The following is a 19,358-nucleotide window of genomic DNA, read 5'->3' as shown; positions in this document are numbered from 1 at the left end:
TTGTATGAAATTTTAGTTTACTGACTTCACTAGTGCTTTTTATGTAGCCTGTTGTAAAACTAGGCAAATATCCTAGATGAGTTGATGTAACCTCCCCTTTTAAGAACCACTGATTTAGTCTCTTCCCTTGCGCGCGCGCGCACACACTCGCACACACACACACACACACACAGCTTCTTCTGGCAGCCTGCAATAGTGAGCAATTTCCGTAGCTGCCTCCTTCTCTGGGAGCAGTTTCAGCAGTTAGAGTACAATTGTTTGATTAGCATATGCCTCAAGGAGATTCTGATCAGCTAAAGTGCATTTGCAATTTGGCAAGCAAAGCTACCTGATTCACTGTGAAATACAGATATTCTTAGTGAAAAGCAATTTAATGAGTGGCTGTTTAAATGCTGGAAAAATTTTGGAATTTACTATATTGCTGAGTAGGCTTGATTCTTTGGAATTACATAGTATTGACAGACATTTTAATTTAATTAATGGTACAGATTTATACAACAGGTGTTTTTTAGCTTTCTCAGATGTGAATAAAGAAAATTGGTGGGCAACCAGTTTGTCAAATCTCTTTATATCATTTAGTTTCAAGAAGTTTTAAAATATAATCATAATAAAACATCAGAAGAAAGTTATGCTGTGAAAATATCTGGTAGGTTTTTGGATGTTGAGCTCCCCAGACAAGAGAATTATAATCTGCTAGAAGACTAGAAAACTAGTATGTTTGGACCTGCTTTATTATTCCTTGTCTAACTTGACATAATTTTCCCTCCTCCACTACACAGTGCTTTTCAGAACTTGTTCTCTTGAGATAGGAGGCTAAGCTATGTGGTTCCTTCTAGAAGCTATTGGCAATAATGCTTGATTAATTCGCTCAGCTGGTACCCCACTTCATTCACCAGAGGGAAAATACAACAGTTTCTATTGGAACGGTGTTTTCAGGGGGAAAACACAGCTGTTTCTATTGGAACAGTATTTCCATGGACCTGGAAACCTTGGGCCAAATTCAGAAGCAATATAAATGACTGTGCAAATTACGCATTGGTAAATTAGTGCATAGGATGGAGGGGGCAGAAATGTGTGCTTCTGTAGAAGCAGAAAAAGCAACCAACAGGAGGGTGTAAGAGAGCAGTTCCTTCAGTTTTATTTCTTATACCTGTCCTTAATTGCTTTTTGTGGTACAGTCCTGCTTTTCCACTTTCTCAGCATGTAAATTTGATCAGTTAATGCTGATCTGTAACATACTTCACATGCATTTGTCCTATTTTAAGATTGGTTCTAAACCTGAGAATCCTCACATAATAGCTCAAATTATGGCTTCTTTGTCAGATGACTTTTTTTGGCTTCCCATCTAGAGTCACAATCAGATAGTACTGTGAAGGTGGTGGGGAATGTGTCTGAGATAGAAATAATGATGCAGTGATGAACAATCATGCAAGAGAATTTTTTAAAAAGGAAGGAGAAATGAATGACTTCTGCTAAATCTCGTTATCGCAATATAACTAAGGAGCTGAGACAAAAACGAAAAAAATAATCTGGGTCCACCCTAACATTGGTGTAACTTCCATTGTGTAATATGTTTTGGTTTTTTTGTATTGATGATGTTGAATGCTAGGGGTATGTTCAGGGAAGGTTGCTGAAATTTCCTAATTGATAATCTGGATGTGATTGTTAAGCAATTTATGACACACAGTTTTATAATATATCTTAAAATTGATTGGTTGTGAATTAAAATAATTCTAGTTTAGAAGGATACATAGAATTGCTCGATACCTCTTATTGAAATTGTAGAGCAGTGTCATTCATTGGAGGGAGTTTGTGGGAATTAGATAATCCTTGTTTTGCCATCTTTTTGAGTGATTTAAGTCAGTTGAAGAAACTGTTTGAAGACTTTCAGTGACAGAATATTTGTCTGACCTGAATAAGTCTTGGCTGTTTGATAAACCTGTACTAAAATGATTATGCAGGTAGAATAAAGGTTTTTTAATCTTATCTCCTTAGTAAAAATAACTCCGTTTGAGCATGCTGTGAAATGTCATGAAACTTAATAACATATCTAATTTATTGCAATCTTTGGTGAAAATGTCAACAAATAAATAGCGCTTTAAATCCACACTGTGAGTACTGTTTAAATCCAGGTAATTATTCAATAAAAATCATCATAGAGATCAAACACTTACTGCAGATGTGAGTAGATTTCAAGTGTCAAATCTAAACTTGCATATGCAATGTTGAGGGAATCTTAAATTTTATATTCTCTTGTGTATTCAATATAAGCGACTTTTTACAGCTAATTTATGGTGTGGTTGCTTTGTGATGGTGATGGAGAGAAGGGCATAGGGAAACTCCATGAGAGAGACTTAGGCCATGGCTACACTACAGAGTTAAGTCCACTTAAGTTACGCTGACGATTATAAACTACTGTTATTACGTCACTTGTGCATGTTCACACAATGCTCCTTGTGTTGGCGGAGCTTATCCACAGTTGGTGCTCTAGCACCAACAGAGAGAGCAGTACACCATGGGTAGCTATCCCATTGTGCAAATTACCACCTTCTTCTGCTAAGAGTTCTGGGAATGGATCAAAATGCATCATGGGAACGGGATTACTGCCCCATGATGCAATTTTCTCTGTCCCACAATTCCAAGGGCTTCTGACTACGTTTTGTACTGTTTTTCAACTGCCCCTGTAAACTTGCGTCTACCATCTCTGCCTGAAAGCATAGCTCCTGCACTGCTCACCAGTCTTGTGATGAGCGTTAAGAACACAACGTGGCTGACCCTGCAGTATTTCATGAGCTGTGAATCTGAACAGGAATCCATGCTGTGTGCCCTGCTGTGTGCCATGGAAAGAAAAAATTCAAGATTGATGTTGACATTCATGGAGCAGCTGCATATGGTGGACTATCGCTATTGGACTCAGGGAAACAAGCACTGGGTGGTGGGATCAGATTGTGATGCAGGCATGGGATGTCGAGCAGTGGCTGCACAACTTTTGTATGCACAAAGCCACCTTCCTTGAACTGCATGCGGAGCTCATCCCCGCCCTGCAGCATCAGGACACCAAAATGAGAGCTGCCTTAGTAGTGGCAAAGAATGTGGCGATTGCTGTTTGGAAGCTGGCAACTTCAGTCTGCTACTGGTTAGTCGTGAATCAGTTTGAAGATCGGAAGCCCATTGTCGAGGTTATGTTGATGCAAGTATGCAGGGCCATTAATTGCCTCCTGCTACAAAGGACTGTGACTCTGGGCAATGTATGGGAAATAGTGGATGGCGTTGCGGCAATGGGATTCCCTAACTGCGGCGGGGTGATAGATGGCATGCATATCTCAATTTTGACCCCAGACCATGTTGTGATGGAATTCACCAACAGAAAGGGCTACTTCTGTATGGTATTGCAGGTGCTGGTGGATCACCAGGGTCATTTCACTGACCTCAGCGTGGGGTGGTCAGGGAGGTGCATGATGCATTCATCTTCAGGAACACTGACCTGTATAGAAAGCTGCATGCAGGGACTTTCTTTCCGGATGAGAAGATTCCAACAGGGGATGTGGAAATGACCATAGTAATCCTGGGAGACCCAGCCTACCCTTTACTTCTGGGTTCATGAAGCCTTACATCGGAAACATTGACAGCAGCAAGGAGCACTTCAGCAGCAGGTCCAGAATGACCATAGAATGTGTGTTTGATTTAAATAGTCTCTGGCACTGCCTTTTTGGCAAGCTGAACCTCAATGAGGAAAATAGTCCCATGGTCATAGCAGCCTGCTGTGCTCTGCATAACATTTGTGAAGCCAAGGAGGAGACATTTCCCGAGGAGTGGAGCATTGAGGTGGATCACCTGGCAGCTGATTTTGAGCATCCAGATACTAGGGCTATTAGAGGGTCTCAACAGGGGGGCTATTCGAATCAGGGAGTCTTTGAAGCAGCATTTTGGCAATGAGCCCCAGTCATGTGTCTTTCTGTAGTGCATTTAGACAGGCATTATTTACTTGCCATCTAGAATAACGATTCCTGCCTGAGAATTAATTGTAGTCTGCAAATGTGCCGATTGCCACTGTGTGTGAATTTCTGCTGCAACCCCAATATGTAGGTCACAAATAAAACATCATTGTCTTTGTAAGACTAAATTTTTATTAAACAGTAATACACATATTAACATTTCTTACAAGGTTCATGAAAGTGAGCAACACTCTCTGAAATGAGGATCTCACAGCTGTGTGTAAGTCCAGCTGTTACGGAAAATGTTCCTAGGGTTGGAGTACAAGGGGTACTGTGATTGGCTGGGAATGTGCAAGGAATGTGTGTGGGGAGTTTGGGGAGGGCATGGAATGCAGTTCTGTATGGGTGCAGGGGAGTCAAACGTGCATGTGTTCCAACTGCAGCGCAATCAGGGACCTGAACATCTATGATTGGTCCTCCATGAGCTTTATCATCGGCTCCTGACTCTCTATTATCTGCTCCTTCCCCTCTCCTGGCCATCCATTTCTAGTTTTTCATTTATTGTGTCTCTCTGGTCTGTGCTCGCTATTGGCTTGATCAGATGATTGCAGCACTTCTCAAAACATGTCCTTGTAGAAGCAGCATGTTTTCAGTGCTGCACCAGAGTGACCATTGGCCTCCCTGGCCTTCTGGTACGCCTGTCTCAGCTCCTTGATCTTAGCCCGGCACTTCTGTGTGTCCCTTTCATACCCCTTCTTGTCAATACCAGGAGCACTCTGCTCGTATGTATCAAAGTTCCTATGACTGGATTGGAGCTGCGACTGCACAGCCTCTTCTCCCCACAGACCCAACCAATCCAGCAACTCTGGTGTACTCCGGGTGGGTGCACATTTGCTGCAGAAAGCTGGCATGGGAAGATGTGATGTGAGCTGTCCATGCTGAGCAAATAGGAAGTGGAATTTCCAAAATTCCTGGGGCTTTAAAGAGGGAGGGGTGCATGCCTGTGTAGCTGGCTGCAGGGCAACAGAGTAGAAACTGCTTACTAGAGTGCTCATGATGGGCATTGTGGGACACCTCCTGAAGGCCACTTAGGGCGATATAAGTAAGCACATTGACACTGCCTCACTCTAACTTTGTCGCAAAAAGCTCTTTGCCACTCATCAAGGTGGTTTTATTATGTCAGCATCGCCACAAGTGTTTTATTGTGGTGTAGATATACCCTGAGGGAGTCAAAAGGAAGCATGGCAATTGCCAACTTTGTACTGCAGCCCTCCTTGTAACACAGGATGTAAAACTTGAACTGTTTGGTATTTAGCTGGAGCTGGTTGGAAAATGATAAATATGTTTCATGGAAAATTTGAAAATTTTCCACTTAAAAACAAAACAAAATCAAGAACCTGAAAAGAAAAATAATTTTCCAATTGTTGAGTCCCCCCTCTTTTTTTCCATTAAAAAGGAGGAAAGGCAGAATGACTAAACAACCAATAACCCAAAATATTTAGACTATTTTTGTAGAATAACTGCCAATTTAGAAAAAATGATTTTTTTCTGCAGATCGTGTTTGGAAAAGTTTGAACAAAATTTTTAACCAGTTCTAGTATTTACAAAATAGTTCTTCTGACTGTAAAATACACATTCAAAGCAAAATGAGAACTGGTTTTGCGATCTTTTTGACATGTTCCTAATATACCTGGTGACTGACTGCTTGCTGAAGTGACTGACGCAATAAGCAGGCTTTAAAAAAATGACAATTTCAATTAAAAGATTTATTTTTCAATCACAATTTTTCACACATTTGCAACATATTAAGTGATTCCTACTATATGCTGAGGTAAGATTTTCTGTAAGGCCTTGTCTACACACTGCATATTTGTCGACAAAGGTCAGGTTTGGTATGCAAAATAACAATACTATGCTATAATCCCTTAGTCTGGTGGAAGCGTGAAATTTATAGCAATTTTCCCTCATTTCCTTTGGTGGTATCCAACTAACCAGTTTTGTTAGTTTTAAAACTCAGCTGTATTGGGTGACTTTTTTTTTTTTTTATTTGAAAAGTGGGAGACATTCTTTGTTTTACAAGTCAGTTCGGTTTCCATGTGAATTAGTTGAGAATGATGGTCAAGTGGCAGTTTGACTAGTTGAAGGAATGATGTTATTTCTACAGAAAATGGGGCATCACTCCTAGTGTTGTACTATGAGTGTAGCCAATTAATTTTATTGCTAAAATCCGTTTCAGTATCCTCTCTCCTTGTCACACGAGATCTGGTGTTCCTCATCACATAAGCAAGCTGCTGAGCTCATGAAGGATTGATTATCAGTGACAAAAGGAAAAGAAGGCATTGGAAATAGTCTGTATTCAACTCTTTGGTACTAGCTCTGTGTTAGTAGGGGTGGAGGGAATCTTTACCTATATTAAAACAGTCAACTGTTGTTGGAAAAAATATTGCCCTGAGGGGAAGAGAAGCAATATTTTTGCTCAAGTAGATGCGGTTTATGTGAGAAGCACAATTTCAAGGAAAATCTCAGTGGTATGTGACAAAATGCAGCAGAGATCTTGCCTCTTTTTAAGGTTAAGTTTGACGGACCAGTATATTGCAATTCTGTACCCTTGGACCATTAAAGGATCCTTTATTCCTTGTTTTTTTCTTATGGTTTGATCCTTGTTGGCATAGTAATGGAGACAGCTGATTGAGTCTCTCTGGGGCAGATTCCTGATGTGATCTGGTGGAAGAAAGCACAATGGGCTTGAATATAGATGTTTTCTTCTCTGACTAGAATTTATTTAAATAGAACCTCTACAAGTACTGCAGCATTCCTTTTTCCACTCCCTTCAGGGACATCTTTATTCTTCATTTGCTGTTTGTGTTTTTTTTATGTAGGTCTTTGAGTTTCAGCTCCAAATCCCTTCATCTTCTGTTTGTTTTGTTGTAATCCTGTCAGCTATGTATGTGACAGTGGTACTTTGCTCATTCATTTGGTCTGCTAATTTTTCCATCCTGTATCCATTTTTAAGATCTGTAACTACTGCTTGAATTCAGCCTTCATGGAGCTTAGCTACAAAACAATTTCTTTGATGGCCACTTTTGTGGATGGGCCATGCTTGTCTTTGAGCAAGCGTCCGGACAGCAGAAAAAAACAGAGCTAAATGCAGTATTGGAGATGGATACATCCTCCTGCCTCTTAGAAGAAGTGTGGTTTGGTTTTTGATGGCGGAAGACCATATTTTGTTTGATATTTTAAGAAGCACTCCTTTCCTTATTTTGTGTTTTTTGTCTTCACAAAGTTCTCAAAAACATGAACAATCTATCAGTGGAGAAACATGGCTTTTGACTTGCACTTGAATTACAATGGTTTCAGATTCTAAGACAAATACTATTTTGCTCTTATTTGTTCAGTTTAATATATTTGTAATCAATATAGCTGGAGAAGAGAAACCTGCTTTTTTTTTTTTTTTTTTAAAGTTCACTCAGACTCAAGCTAAAAGGTAAAGGCAGCCCCTTCAACTTCTGAACAATATTGATCCAGTTCCCTCCTTCCTTCCTTTTTTTTCATTTCATACCCCTACTTTGTTACTGGTTGGGCTTTCAGTAGCCCCTGCTGTTCAGGAAGAGAAGAGGCAAAGGCAGCTGTCTGCAGCTTTTGCAGCTCAAAACAGTGAGCTACAGAATGGAGAAGACTCTAGCAGGAACTGTCCTACAAGTGCTTACTGGTTTCTGGGCGAGGGACCAACCCATACTCAAGAGCCCCTCAGTTCCCTCCTTTGCCCGTTCCTGGGAAAGGTGTCAACAAGGGTGGTAAAATTAAAAAAGAGTCCTTGGAAACACAATTTACATTTCTCAGACTGCTTAGCCCCACTATAGCTGGTTATCAACAATCTATGTTAGCATTCTCTTGGGCCATCATGGTTAGAAAGATAGAAAACTACTATAACCTTCATGGATGACTTCCAAGGGGCAAAAAACACCACCACCTTTCTTGCTTCAAGAAGTCTGATTGAACCTAAAGGGGCTAATTATATGAATAAGATGTGCAGAATCTGGTCCTTTGTGAGAGATGTGGAATATGCCCAGTTGTCTTTTATATTCCAGATATCATTGCTGGGTCTTTAATTCCAGCTTTGGGCTTTGAATGGTTTTGAAAAACAACAGACTTTTAAGTATTATTGCAGTTAATTCCAACACTAATTGTATAAACGGCCAAGTTATGTCACCTGCATCTCTGCTTACCTTGGAAAAGAGCCCCTCTCAATATATACCAGTTTGTAGCTACAACCTTGATACTAGTGTTCTGATTTTGTTGTGTGTAGGGCCTATCTCCTATATAATTCTGCACAGATAGGACTCTCTTTAAGTGGCTTTGTGGACTGATTGGTCATAATCAAATTCCATTTAGATCAACTGCTGTCATAAAGCAAAAACATGATGAGTTAATGCCTTTCTTAACTTCATAATCAAGGTATTTAAAAGTACTTAAGAAAAACTTGCCTTTTCAGGATCTCTGAAAACAATTCTACTCCCCCCACCTCCATTTCCCTCAATAATAAAACTGAGATTATGATCTATTATACAAAATCCAGCTTTCCAGGTCTGGTTGAACTAGTTTGGATACTGTCCCCTTACTGTCTATAAGTAACTCCTTGTTATATTAGACTATCCTGTGGGATTTTACAAAAAAGTTTATACATTAAAAAAATCTTTTATCCCAGTAAGCAATGGCAAAGAAAATCAGAGCACCTTTAAAGCTACTGAAATTTACAGTTTACTTTGAAACTGGTTTATTATATTAATGCAGATGTGGAACATTTGAAAAAAAGCCGAAGGATAGAAAAATATTATAATACAAGCCCACAATGGTGGCTTAAAAAGCTATTGGGCTAACTTGTAAATCATACTGCAGTTTATATCTGTTCATTTCCATGTACTTTATTTCATTATACAAAAATTAGATAAGCAGCATGTTTTCAGCCTGAAATACAGTTTCTCAGAAAGATGGTTGCTGAAAAGATCCAAGTGCAAAGATATAAAATTCTGTTCAATCCTTGCAGCTTTGCTTATGTTACATCAGTGGATCAGTAACTAGCACTGGAAACAGGGCATCCATTAGACTTTGCATGTCAAACTGATATCTTGCAATGCTATACTATGCGAATGTGAGTGGTAGAACTGATATGTGATGGCAGGGCCGCCCAGAGGATTCAGGGGGCCTGGGGTCTTCGGCGGCGGGGGTCCTTCTGCTCTGGGTCTTCGGGGCACTTCGGCGGCGGGTCCCGGAGCGAGTGAAGGACCCGCCACCGAATTGCCACCAAAAACTCTCGTGGGGCCCGGGGCCTGGGTCAAATTGCCTCATTTCCCCCCCCTCCCACCCGGGCGGCCCTGTGTGACGGCGGGTAAAGAGGGACCTGTCCAGGGACAACAGTCAGGTGAGAGCTATTGTCCCACCCAGCAACTGAGAAGGAGGAGGATGCAGCAATTCCTAGACTAAATGCTGCCCCTGTTTTGGTGGCTCCATATTCCATATCAGCCTATGGCTAGTAGGTCTAATAATGAGAGACCCTTTGATTTTCCCCAAACTTGCTCTGAGCCTCCTGGCACCTATGATTGTAGTGTATGATGGGCACACTTCTGTTACTTTACCTGTCCTTCATTCTATTTTGCTATAATGGATATATGTCTGCTACTCTGCCCATCTTCTGCCTTTGTGTTTTGCCCATCTCGCTAGTGAATAGTTCAGCATGCCTCTCTTCTGTTGCTCATAACTCTCCCCAAGCAGGTGTAGGGCAGAGCTGATGTGATTCTTCTTAGTCTCACAGCACAGGGTTCTGAAGAACAGCAGAAAAAACCAACAATCTGGGACAGTCTTTGAATGAGCTGGAGTTTGGGACCATGCACCTCAATAGGAGACCAAAGGTGGCTTTGTCACCTTTCCTCTTAAACCCAAGATCCTGGGGGCAGCTGGTGGCTGGGTTTGGACACTTGCAATTTAGAGCAAATGGCTGCTCTAAGTTTTGCCTGCTTATGTTAATTGCTCTCAAGGAGGGCCATTGCACTGGTCGCATGCCCTTCTGCCCCCAGCATATCCTTGACATACCCCCTATGCTGGGGTACATTGAGAGGATGGCATAGAACTAGCTCTACACCCAACCAGGGTTCTTTCCCAACAGAGGAATCTGTTCTCTGACCCTTTTGTGCCACCAGAGAGGCAAAACGGGGACATGGCATGTTGCTTAAGTTGTTGTTGCTGTTGTTACAGTAGAACCCAATTGATCTGATCCTCCATTATCTGGTTTTCTGTGTTAAATGGACAACACATGGACACATGACCAGAAGGGGGAGATATCTCCTGTGGCCACTAGATGGCGGGACAGCACTGTACTTTCCCATTCTCTGCTTTATCCCTTTTTTTGATTATCTGATCTGGCCCGGGTCCAAATTAGATCAGATAAATAGGGTTCTGCTGTATTTCTTTGAATTATTGTACCACCTAGGAGTCCTAGTTCTGGACTAGGACCCTATTGTGCTAGGCACTGTACAAACACAGGATTTGAACGAGAACAAAGAAATGACGTTGGGAATAGTTACAGGGAACTCGTCCAAAATGTGAGGAGAAGGCATGGGAGAAAGCATGATGGTGTTCGTTTGAGAATTTAAAAAGTGGGCGATGGAGTCAAGAATTGACTCCTCAGTACTAAAGGTTCATCATTTCATGAGATCTAGTGAAATTACTATGAATTCCTTTCCCTACATACTAAAAAGTATTATGGATAAAACATAAAGCACCCGATTTTCAGAGTACTCCACTCTCAACACTTCAGTGAGAGTTCTGGGTGATCTTTGCCTATGAAAATAGGCCTTAAATCTTGTGTGTTTTGACCTTAAAATATTCGTTGTTTCTTTATATTTGGATGAAAATCTGCTGTGTGCTAACAGAAGCTGTACAATGTACTTACTGTTCCGAGCTAGATACACAGGCCATTGTGGGTTCTTGGACATTTAGTAATTCTGAAAATATGGCCGTTAATATGGCTTTAGGTGCTTAACTTCAGACACCCTTTAAAAAATAATCTTTGGTCACATGCTCTACATTTCCACCTTTTAGGCCTTGATTCAGCAAGGTATGTAAGCATGTGCCTAACTTCAAGCACATTAATGGTTCTATTGAAGGCAAGTATATGCTAAAGTACCTTCCTAGATTGGGGGCCTTAATGTAAATGTATAGTCTTAAAAAATCTCAATGTCTTTTAAGTGTTCAAAGTTGTTATATATTATTAACTGTGTTTTGCATTAAGGTAACCTCATGACCAAACCCTGTGTTTTGAGAATGTCATTTACTGGTACATTACAAATACATTGTTTAGTCTATTATGTAACTTTGCTTTAAGGTCCAAGATATGCTTCACAAAATGTTCTTTAATTACAGGACTACCCACAACTCACTGCACTTTTGTTCACTTGTAATCTTTATAGCAGTTTTAGACACAAGTAACATGTAGTTTGAGACTATGTCGCTGAAAATGTTTATTTTTAACTTAAAATGACATTAAATCTTTGTAATTTTTTTTTTTAATAGGCGGGAAGGACAGACGAAGTGGCCTCATTCTGACAATTCCATTATGCCTTGAACAGACAAACATGGATGAGTTGAGTGTTACCCTAGACTATCTGCTAAGCATTCCAAGGTGACTAAGTGACTCTAAAGGTGTTTCTTAAAAGCACTAAATATTTTTATCTTCCACTACAAAACATATTTTACATAATAATCGGGAATAGTCAATTATTTTTTGTCAGCGTCCACATTTCTTGGTCAACGTATAGTCAAGCTCCAGACTCCAGAAAAGCATTTTTCACACTTCAATAACATTAATGACGATGATAAAAAGATTTTGTGGTCCGTTTAAGTGTGTGGTGGTCTGGATTTGGCCCGTGGTCTCCCTTTTGACTAGCCCTGGATTATACTATAATGTGATCTCATTTGATTTCATTAGAACAACTTAAAACACAAATAACAAAGTAAATTAAAAGATTTGTGGTAGTTTCTTTTAATTATCCTGCTTGTTTTTTTCTGTCTGATGTATTTCACCATTGCATTGTTAGAATACGTGCAGTAACTTTTCTTTCTGATAATTGTGGTGTAAACTAACTAGCGACTATAATTTAACTGGTTTCAGAGTAATTTAACTGCAACATTAAAAAAGGCTAGTCATTGGAACTGGAGGGTCTTTTCAGGCAGAAATTAGTTTGTTCCTTTTTTTGCAAGCGTTCTATTCATACAGGCCCAGATTCACTGAAGCACTTAAATTGTGCTTATTTTAAGCATGTATGAAGTCTCATTGAAGTGAGTGGGATTACTTACATGCTTAAAGTTAAAAAAATGCTATAATTGTTTTGCTGAATTTGGGCCAGAGTTCAATGGATTCTATCATTAACTATGGGTTTGATAGCAAAATTATTAACTTCTGTGGGAGACTTGCTTGTGGAAAAACTGCAGGTTCAGATCTATATTTATTTGGCCAGATATTAATTTATTTGGTTGGATCTGCTGATGGGGGGCAGAAATTATCCAACGGAACTGGCAAGTTATCCTCAAATCTTAGTTTTATCATTTTGTGTTTGATTTTTTTCCCCTCCGCCACTGAATGCTCATGTTTCCAACATGGTTAAAGGGCCAACTATAACAGAGTGAGAGAAAGAGATGTTAGCATAATTAAATAAAAATGCTTTGCCTTTTTTTTTTTTTTTTTTGGCTAATGGGAGTATCAGAACTTTTCAAATATATAGACTAATGATCTGGCCCCAAAGTCAAGACCAAAGAGAAGAAAAATGAATATTACTAAAAGAAACCTGAGACACTCAGGTCACTCCTGTAAAGCTTGATTGAATAATTTACTTATACTCCTTAATTAGTTACATGCTTGTTAATTGTACATTTGTGTTTTGTTAAAAAAAAAAAAAAGTTGGAACTTTTACAAAATTGTGCTAATCTTATTCATGCAAGTAGTCTAATTGACTTCAGGGTTTGGTCCTGTTTGTTGAATAACTGTAGACATAAGTATTCTACCAAAATTAGTTGCTTTACTATCTAGCTGTGATATATATTGCACTTATTTTGCTTAAAGCTATCTGAAAATTCACACTAAGCATTGCTCGGACCACGTGTAAACTGTGAAACACCTATGAAAATAAAGTTTGACATTCCCACCATTGGCGTTGACAGTCATGCAGAATAATAATATGGGAGACCATCCTGATTTACTGTTGGTTTAATAGTAGAAAGAATTTATTTTTAAAAAAAGTGTTTTGCTTAAATATTAAAGATTCTTTGTGCTCTTCTGGAAGGCTTTAAAAAGCTTGTGAGTTAGCATTTTGTACCCAAATCAGGCTTGTGAGTTTCCAACAAATATCAAGCCTAATTCTTTAAAGCTTTACATGAGTGGTCTTACCTGTGAGAGTAGTCCTGTTGACTTGTATGGGAGTTCCATCAGGGGATGGTTTGCAGAACTGGACCTGAAGTTATACATTGTTTAACATAGACTGGCTCAAAATTATGCCTCACTAACTTCAGTAGCTGGTGGTATAACTCCAATTTTTTCTTAATGTGAAACGGTTTGTGGCAGGCCAGACTTTTATAGTGTTGAAGTGAAATTTCTTTGATTTGTACAACATCCATGAAATACTGCTGTGGATTTTTAAAACAAATTCTTAGCTATTGAGTAGAGGTGTCTTTGTTATGATATATGATATGATTTAAAATATAAAAACTTTTTTAAAGTGCAAGAAAAGATAAATGCAGAAATATTTCATGTCCTTCAATGCCCTGACAATGGAGTTTGCAGGCTTCACTGTTCTAATGCACAAATCAGTTTTACCAATTTTTTTTAAAGCTTAAATGCATTGTGTTAAACATTTTATTTAACCTTTCAGAATTGGATAATTTGTTGTTTTTTGTGGGTTAATAGGTGATGGAATATACAAATGCTGTTGTTTGTTTCCATTGACCTTAAGAAAATAATATTTCAAAGGAATATGATTGTGACACTATTTGTGTTTGCTGTATTCAAGGTTGGGTTGTGTCAGCTCCTATATAAATCTTATAGTTATAACTTGGCTTTCAGAACTTGCTCTGGCTGTGACATTGCAAACAGTCAACCTAATTTTCAGTGGGGTCCCTGGAAAATCTTATGCATGTCTTCAGGCGGTGCAGTTTAAATATAAATAAAGTAAAATCCAGGTACACAATGGCAGCCATGTTGGAAATTAGTTTATTCGTAAACTAAAAATTGACTAATTGTTTTTGTTCTAAAAAGAAAGTGAAATATGCTTATGAATATTTTTCTACCACTCCAATTGATTCCCCCCCCCCGATGTTTAGTTGGTTCTTATCCATAATGTAGGCTAAAGTTCTGATCCTGAAAGTGCTCACTACCTAGCATACTGCTTGCTGCTGAGTAACTGTATTGGAAATCAATGGGATTATTGTACTAGTAGGTGTGCTCTATATGTAAATTTTCAGGAGCTAAACACTTTTTTCATTTAAAAAATAAATTAAAATTGGCAAGGGAACTATATATTGATTTAAAAAAAAAACATAGTATATGCACACCATTTTTCTTTAAGTACACTTGGCAGCTCATTATAAGGGATAGTAAATCCATCTCAGTCCCATAATGGTGCAATTATAGTAAACTAAAACTGTATACATGTAGTAATATTGTATGTATTTGAACTATGACTAGAATGTCTTACTAAACAATTTCTAGTCAGAGCTGCCCCTAGTGTGCATAGTTAGTTAATGCTATCTAATGTTCTCGGTTGCTTATCACTCGCTGAACTTTTAACTGTTGAGACTGAAACTTCCCATGCTGAGTCATTTCACCGAGAAGCTCTAGAGCAGTGGTTCCCAAACTTTAACAACCCGTGAACCCCTTTCACGAAAATACCAAATCTCAGGAACCCTCTCCTAAAAATGAGTTTCCAGGGATTTTCTCCCTTACCTGAGCATAAATTATAGAAGCAGTGATCTTGGAAATAATTTGTTTTTTTTTAATGACACATTTATTACACACTATTTATTATTACATTATTATTTCTCATTACATTATTAATTTTAAGTATCAGAGGGGTAGCCGTGTTAGTCTGAATCTGTAAAAAGCAACAGAGGGTTCTGTTAGTCTCAAAGGTGCCACAGGAACCTCTGTAGCTTTTTATTATTAATTTTATTACATTATGAAAACGGCAACATTCTTCCAAGATTTCACTTTTGTAGCTCGTATCACTTCAATTAAGCCTGTTATAGGACAAGGCTCCTACATGTTTCATCAAGGAGTACCAGATGTGAACCAGCATGAAGGTATTTAAGAAGCCAACTTAAATAAAGAGTTCCTCCCACAAGCATTTGGGTCTTGAGCAATCCAGGCGAACAACGCACGACTATAACAAAGCTTAAACTTGTTCTTCGTAATAATTTTAAAAACAACACTAGCAGTATGTTTAATTTTAGAAACAGCAAAAAATCTCCTCCTCCCTTTCCATTTCTCATAAGGAGTCTTGAAGTTTAAATCTCCTCAGTGTGATAGATGTGCTTGCTTTGATCTGCATAGCTCTTGGAAGTCCGGAACCTCTGGAGAAAGATAGTCTCAGGTCTGGTTCGGCATTGAGTCTGCTTCTGTATTTGGTTTTCGGATGTGCATACGAGGAAAATGCTTTCTCGCACAAGTTGTTGAAAAGGGTAACAAAACAATAGTAGCTTTTTCTGCCAGCAGGGGGTACCCGTTTCTTAAACTCAGCCAAAAGTTGATCAATGACAGACTTCTGAAACTCCTTTTCAGTTCGTAATCACAGGAGATCACAATCAATTTCTCTTTTTCCTCAGTGCTCAATATCTTTGTTGAGAGAGTGGTATCATCAAAGGGGTTGCGAATCCAGTCATTATCGCCTGACACAGCTGGAAAGTATTCCCTGAACGTTGTACAAAGTCCTTTTAGGTGTGCATTTATATTGGTTTTAATGCACTGATTCAACCAAAGCTTATGTTCTGTTAGGAAGTCATGAAGAGTACTGAAACACTCAATTTGATTGTTTTCCAAACACCTTTCTCAGAACTGCGACTTCTTTATCATGGATTCAGCTTGGTCTTGCACATGTTGAAAACTGTTATAGTGAGGCCTTGAAGAGCTAAGTTTAGGTCATTAATCCTCGAGAAAATGTCTGCTAAATAAGCTAGGCTCTGGAGCCAGACATGATTTTCCATACAGCTGGTGAGGTGGAAATGGTGGCTGTTGAAAAAAAACAAGGATTTCCATTCTAAGCTCAAACAAGTGCACAAGGATTTTGCGACGTGAGAGCCATCTAACTTTGGTATGGGGCAACAAAAAATTGTGTACACTACCCATTTCTTCACAAAGTATGTGAAATATTCTGGAATTTGTCATGATTTTATGAAATTCACCATTTTCACTGCATTGTCCAGCACTTCCTTCAGCCCCTCAGGCTTGTGTTTTGCTGCGAGAGCTTGTCTATGGATACTGCAATGAGTCCAAGAGACATTTGATGCAACCTTTTTTGTTTGAGCTACAGTGTTCTTCCCTGTCATTGATGTGGCCCCATCAGTACAAATACCTAGGCAAGGAGACCAATCTATTTCCTTTTCTTGAAAATGTGCATTAGTCAGATTGAAGATATCTTTTCCAGTTGTATGTTCTTTCCATGGTCAGCAAAAAAACAAGTCGTCTTCAACCATACCTTCATTCACATAACGTACAAACACTAGCAAAATAGATAGATTAGCAACATCAGTTGATTCATCCAACTGTACAGCATAATATGGACTATTTTTCACTCTATGTACAGTTGTGATCTCTACATTACTTGACATGTCATTAATTTTTTGCGGCAGCGTGTTATTGGACAAAGGTGGGAGGGATAGCTCAGTGGTTTGAGCATTGGCCTGCTAAACCCAGGGTTGTGAGTTCAGTCCTTGGGGGGGGCCATTTAGGGATCTGGGGCAAAAATCTGTCTGGGGATTGGTCCTGCTTTGAGCAGGGGGGTGGACTAGATGACCTCCTGAGGTCCCTTCCAACCCTGATATTCTATGATTCTATGAAAGGTACTACGTCAATCCTTTTTGCAGCCTTTTCTCCAAGCATGCAATGAACTATGTCTTTTATACATGGACCAATCAAGCTCTCTGCTATGGGCCTCTGATGCCTTTGCTACTCAATAGCTCACTCGGTGTGACACTTCAAGTGTATTTTTGTTATCAGTACTTGCTTTGGATACAAAACTGGTAATGTCACTTTTCCACTTGGCTAATTTTCACTTGAAAAAATCAACAGGCTTGTCGAGTTGTGTGGGGTGTCCAGTTTCTAAGTGGTGCTGAAGTAGAGAAGATTTGAGGCTGCTGTTTGCTAGAACGTCACCACAAATTATACACTCTGGTTTTGTACACTCTTTCTTACCAGTGTTGTAAAGCCATATTTTATATAATCGTTGTCATATTTTCTTTTCTTCATAAGCAACTTTCCAGGACCATCGTGATCATTTGACTTAGATTTTCCACACTTTGGACTTGACGACACACTAGCTGATGTCGAACGTTTGTTTTCTCGTGTCTTTACACTTTCCGTTTTCAGCCACGTGTCCAACAGTTCAAATAAAAATAACATACTGAGAATGCTAACAAACGAACAAACTAGTAAATGAGAAGATTCACTCAAGTCTCATTGAAGCAAAATCACACACTATCGAGAATGCCTGAGTATGGACTAACTGAGGGTTGTTACCACCAATTGGCTACAATGACCTTGGTCCCAGCTGATTTCAGGGCCGCCCGGGGGGGAGGCAAGTGGGGCAATTTGCCCCGGGCCTTTCAGAGGCCCCCATGAGAGTTTTTGGCAGGTCCTTCAGTGCCGCCGAACACACCCGGAGCGAACGAAGGACCCGCTGCCAAAGACCTGGAGCTCCTTCCGCTCCGGGTCTTCGGCAGCAATTTGGCGGCGGGGGGCCTTCACTCACTCCGGGTCTTCAGCGGCAATTTGATGGCGGGCGTCCTTCACTCGCTCCGGGACCTGCCGCTGAAGTGCCCCAAAGACCCGGAGCAGAAGGACCCCCGCCACCGAAGACCCCAGGCTCCCTGAATCCTCTGGGCGGCCCTGGCTGATTTGGTGTGCAAACACTTTTTCTTCCGGCAGCAGGGGGGTGCGGAGCCAGGGAAAAATTAGCCTGGATGGTCCCCCAGCTACAGCATGGCTCCCCCTCCCACTCTGCCCCTCATGCCGCCGAACTTCTCCTGTCTGCCAGGGACAGGGTCCCAGCTGCCGCCTGCGCACCAGGGTCCCAGCTGATGGCCCCGCACTCCACGGGGCTCGGGCTGCCCGCCCCACATGCCTGGGTCCCGGCTGCTTCCCCCCATGCCTGGGTCCTTAGGGATGGCTCCGTCTGCCATTACAGAATTTTTTCTGAGAACCCCCTGATACATTTCACAAACCCCCAAAGGTTTGCAAACCCCAGTTTGGGAACCACTGCTCTAGAGCCTTCATGTTTAAAGCAGGGACTTACAATTTGGCGAGGATGTTACCCTGAGTCCACCAAAATTTGTCCAAGTTATAAGCTTCTGAAAATTGCCATATGCATGTTCTCAGTGAAGGTTTGTTAGACACCAGCAGCTAAATTCTCTGAATGTTCCATCTGAACAAGCATGCCCTAGCCCAGAGCCGAGGCGCTGAGCAGGACTCTTTATGTTGCTAGAAGCTGTGGTACCTGGCACTGGAATTGGGAGCATGGAGAGAGATTTTCTGCATTTTGTATGTTTCCCTTGCTGACACCTAGGCAAGAAGGAGGATGCTGACACCGGGCACAGACAACCTTAATGCTGGCATTTCCTAACCTTTGAGCACTTGACTTTGTAACGTTAAATGTTATGAAAATATACTTCTTTGAAAATTATATATTTTGTACTTAAAGTTGTAAAGTTAAAAAGGGAGTAAATAAATACTGTCAATTTGAACTACATTTTCCCCTTTTATATCTCCTTGCAAAGTCTGTGTTCTTCTAGCTGGCTTTTTGTATGTTGTACTAAGGGCCCTGATTCAGAAAAACACTTAAGTGCATGTTTAAGCATGACCCTAAATGTTCTCCTGGATTGTGACCTAGATCAAGTGATTTAGGAACAGGTCATGGAAGTTGTATTCACTTCACTGCAACAGATTTCCTGGGTGACCTTAGGAAAATTAACCTCTCTATGCCTCTGTTACCCATCTATAAAATACTGTACTACCTCACAGGGATTTTGTGATATTTGTGTAATGTTTATAAGGCACTTTATATTGCAATTCCTCTTATCAATGATTATAAACACACAATATAATAAATATTTGATACATTTTCTGGAATATTAATGCTGTTTAAAAAATTGCTAGTATGGTACAATAAT

The 19,358-nt window shown here is 40.0% G+C and overlaps 1 protein-coding gene across 8 annotated transcripts in view; it reads left to right on the top strand.

The window, feature by feature from the left end:
- SESTD1 (SEC14 and spectrin domain containing 1) overlaps nt 1-19,358 on the top strand; it is a 119,848-nt gene that overhangs the window by 29,289 nt on the left and 71,201 nt on the right. For all 8 annotated transcript variants that reach the window (XM_034785779.1, XM_034785782.1, XM_034785780.1 and 5 more), the window contains one exon: nt 11,502-11,610. In XM_034785779.1, the coding sequence (XP_034641670.1) occupies nt 11,502-11,610 (109 nt within the window). The remainder of the gene's footprint in view (nt 1-11,501; nt 11,611-19,358) is intronic.

The sequence above is a fragment of the Trachemys scripta genome, chromosome 11, assembly GCF_013100865.1.
Source record: "Trachemys scripta elegans isolate TJP31775 chromosome 11, CAS_Tse_1.0, whole genome shotgun sequence".
Lineage (NCBI taxonomy): Eukaryota > Metazoa > Chordata > Testudines > Emydidae > Trachemys > Trachemys scripta.
Note: the sequence above shows the minus strand (reverse complement) of the source record. Positions and strands in the feature narration are given on the sequence as shown.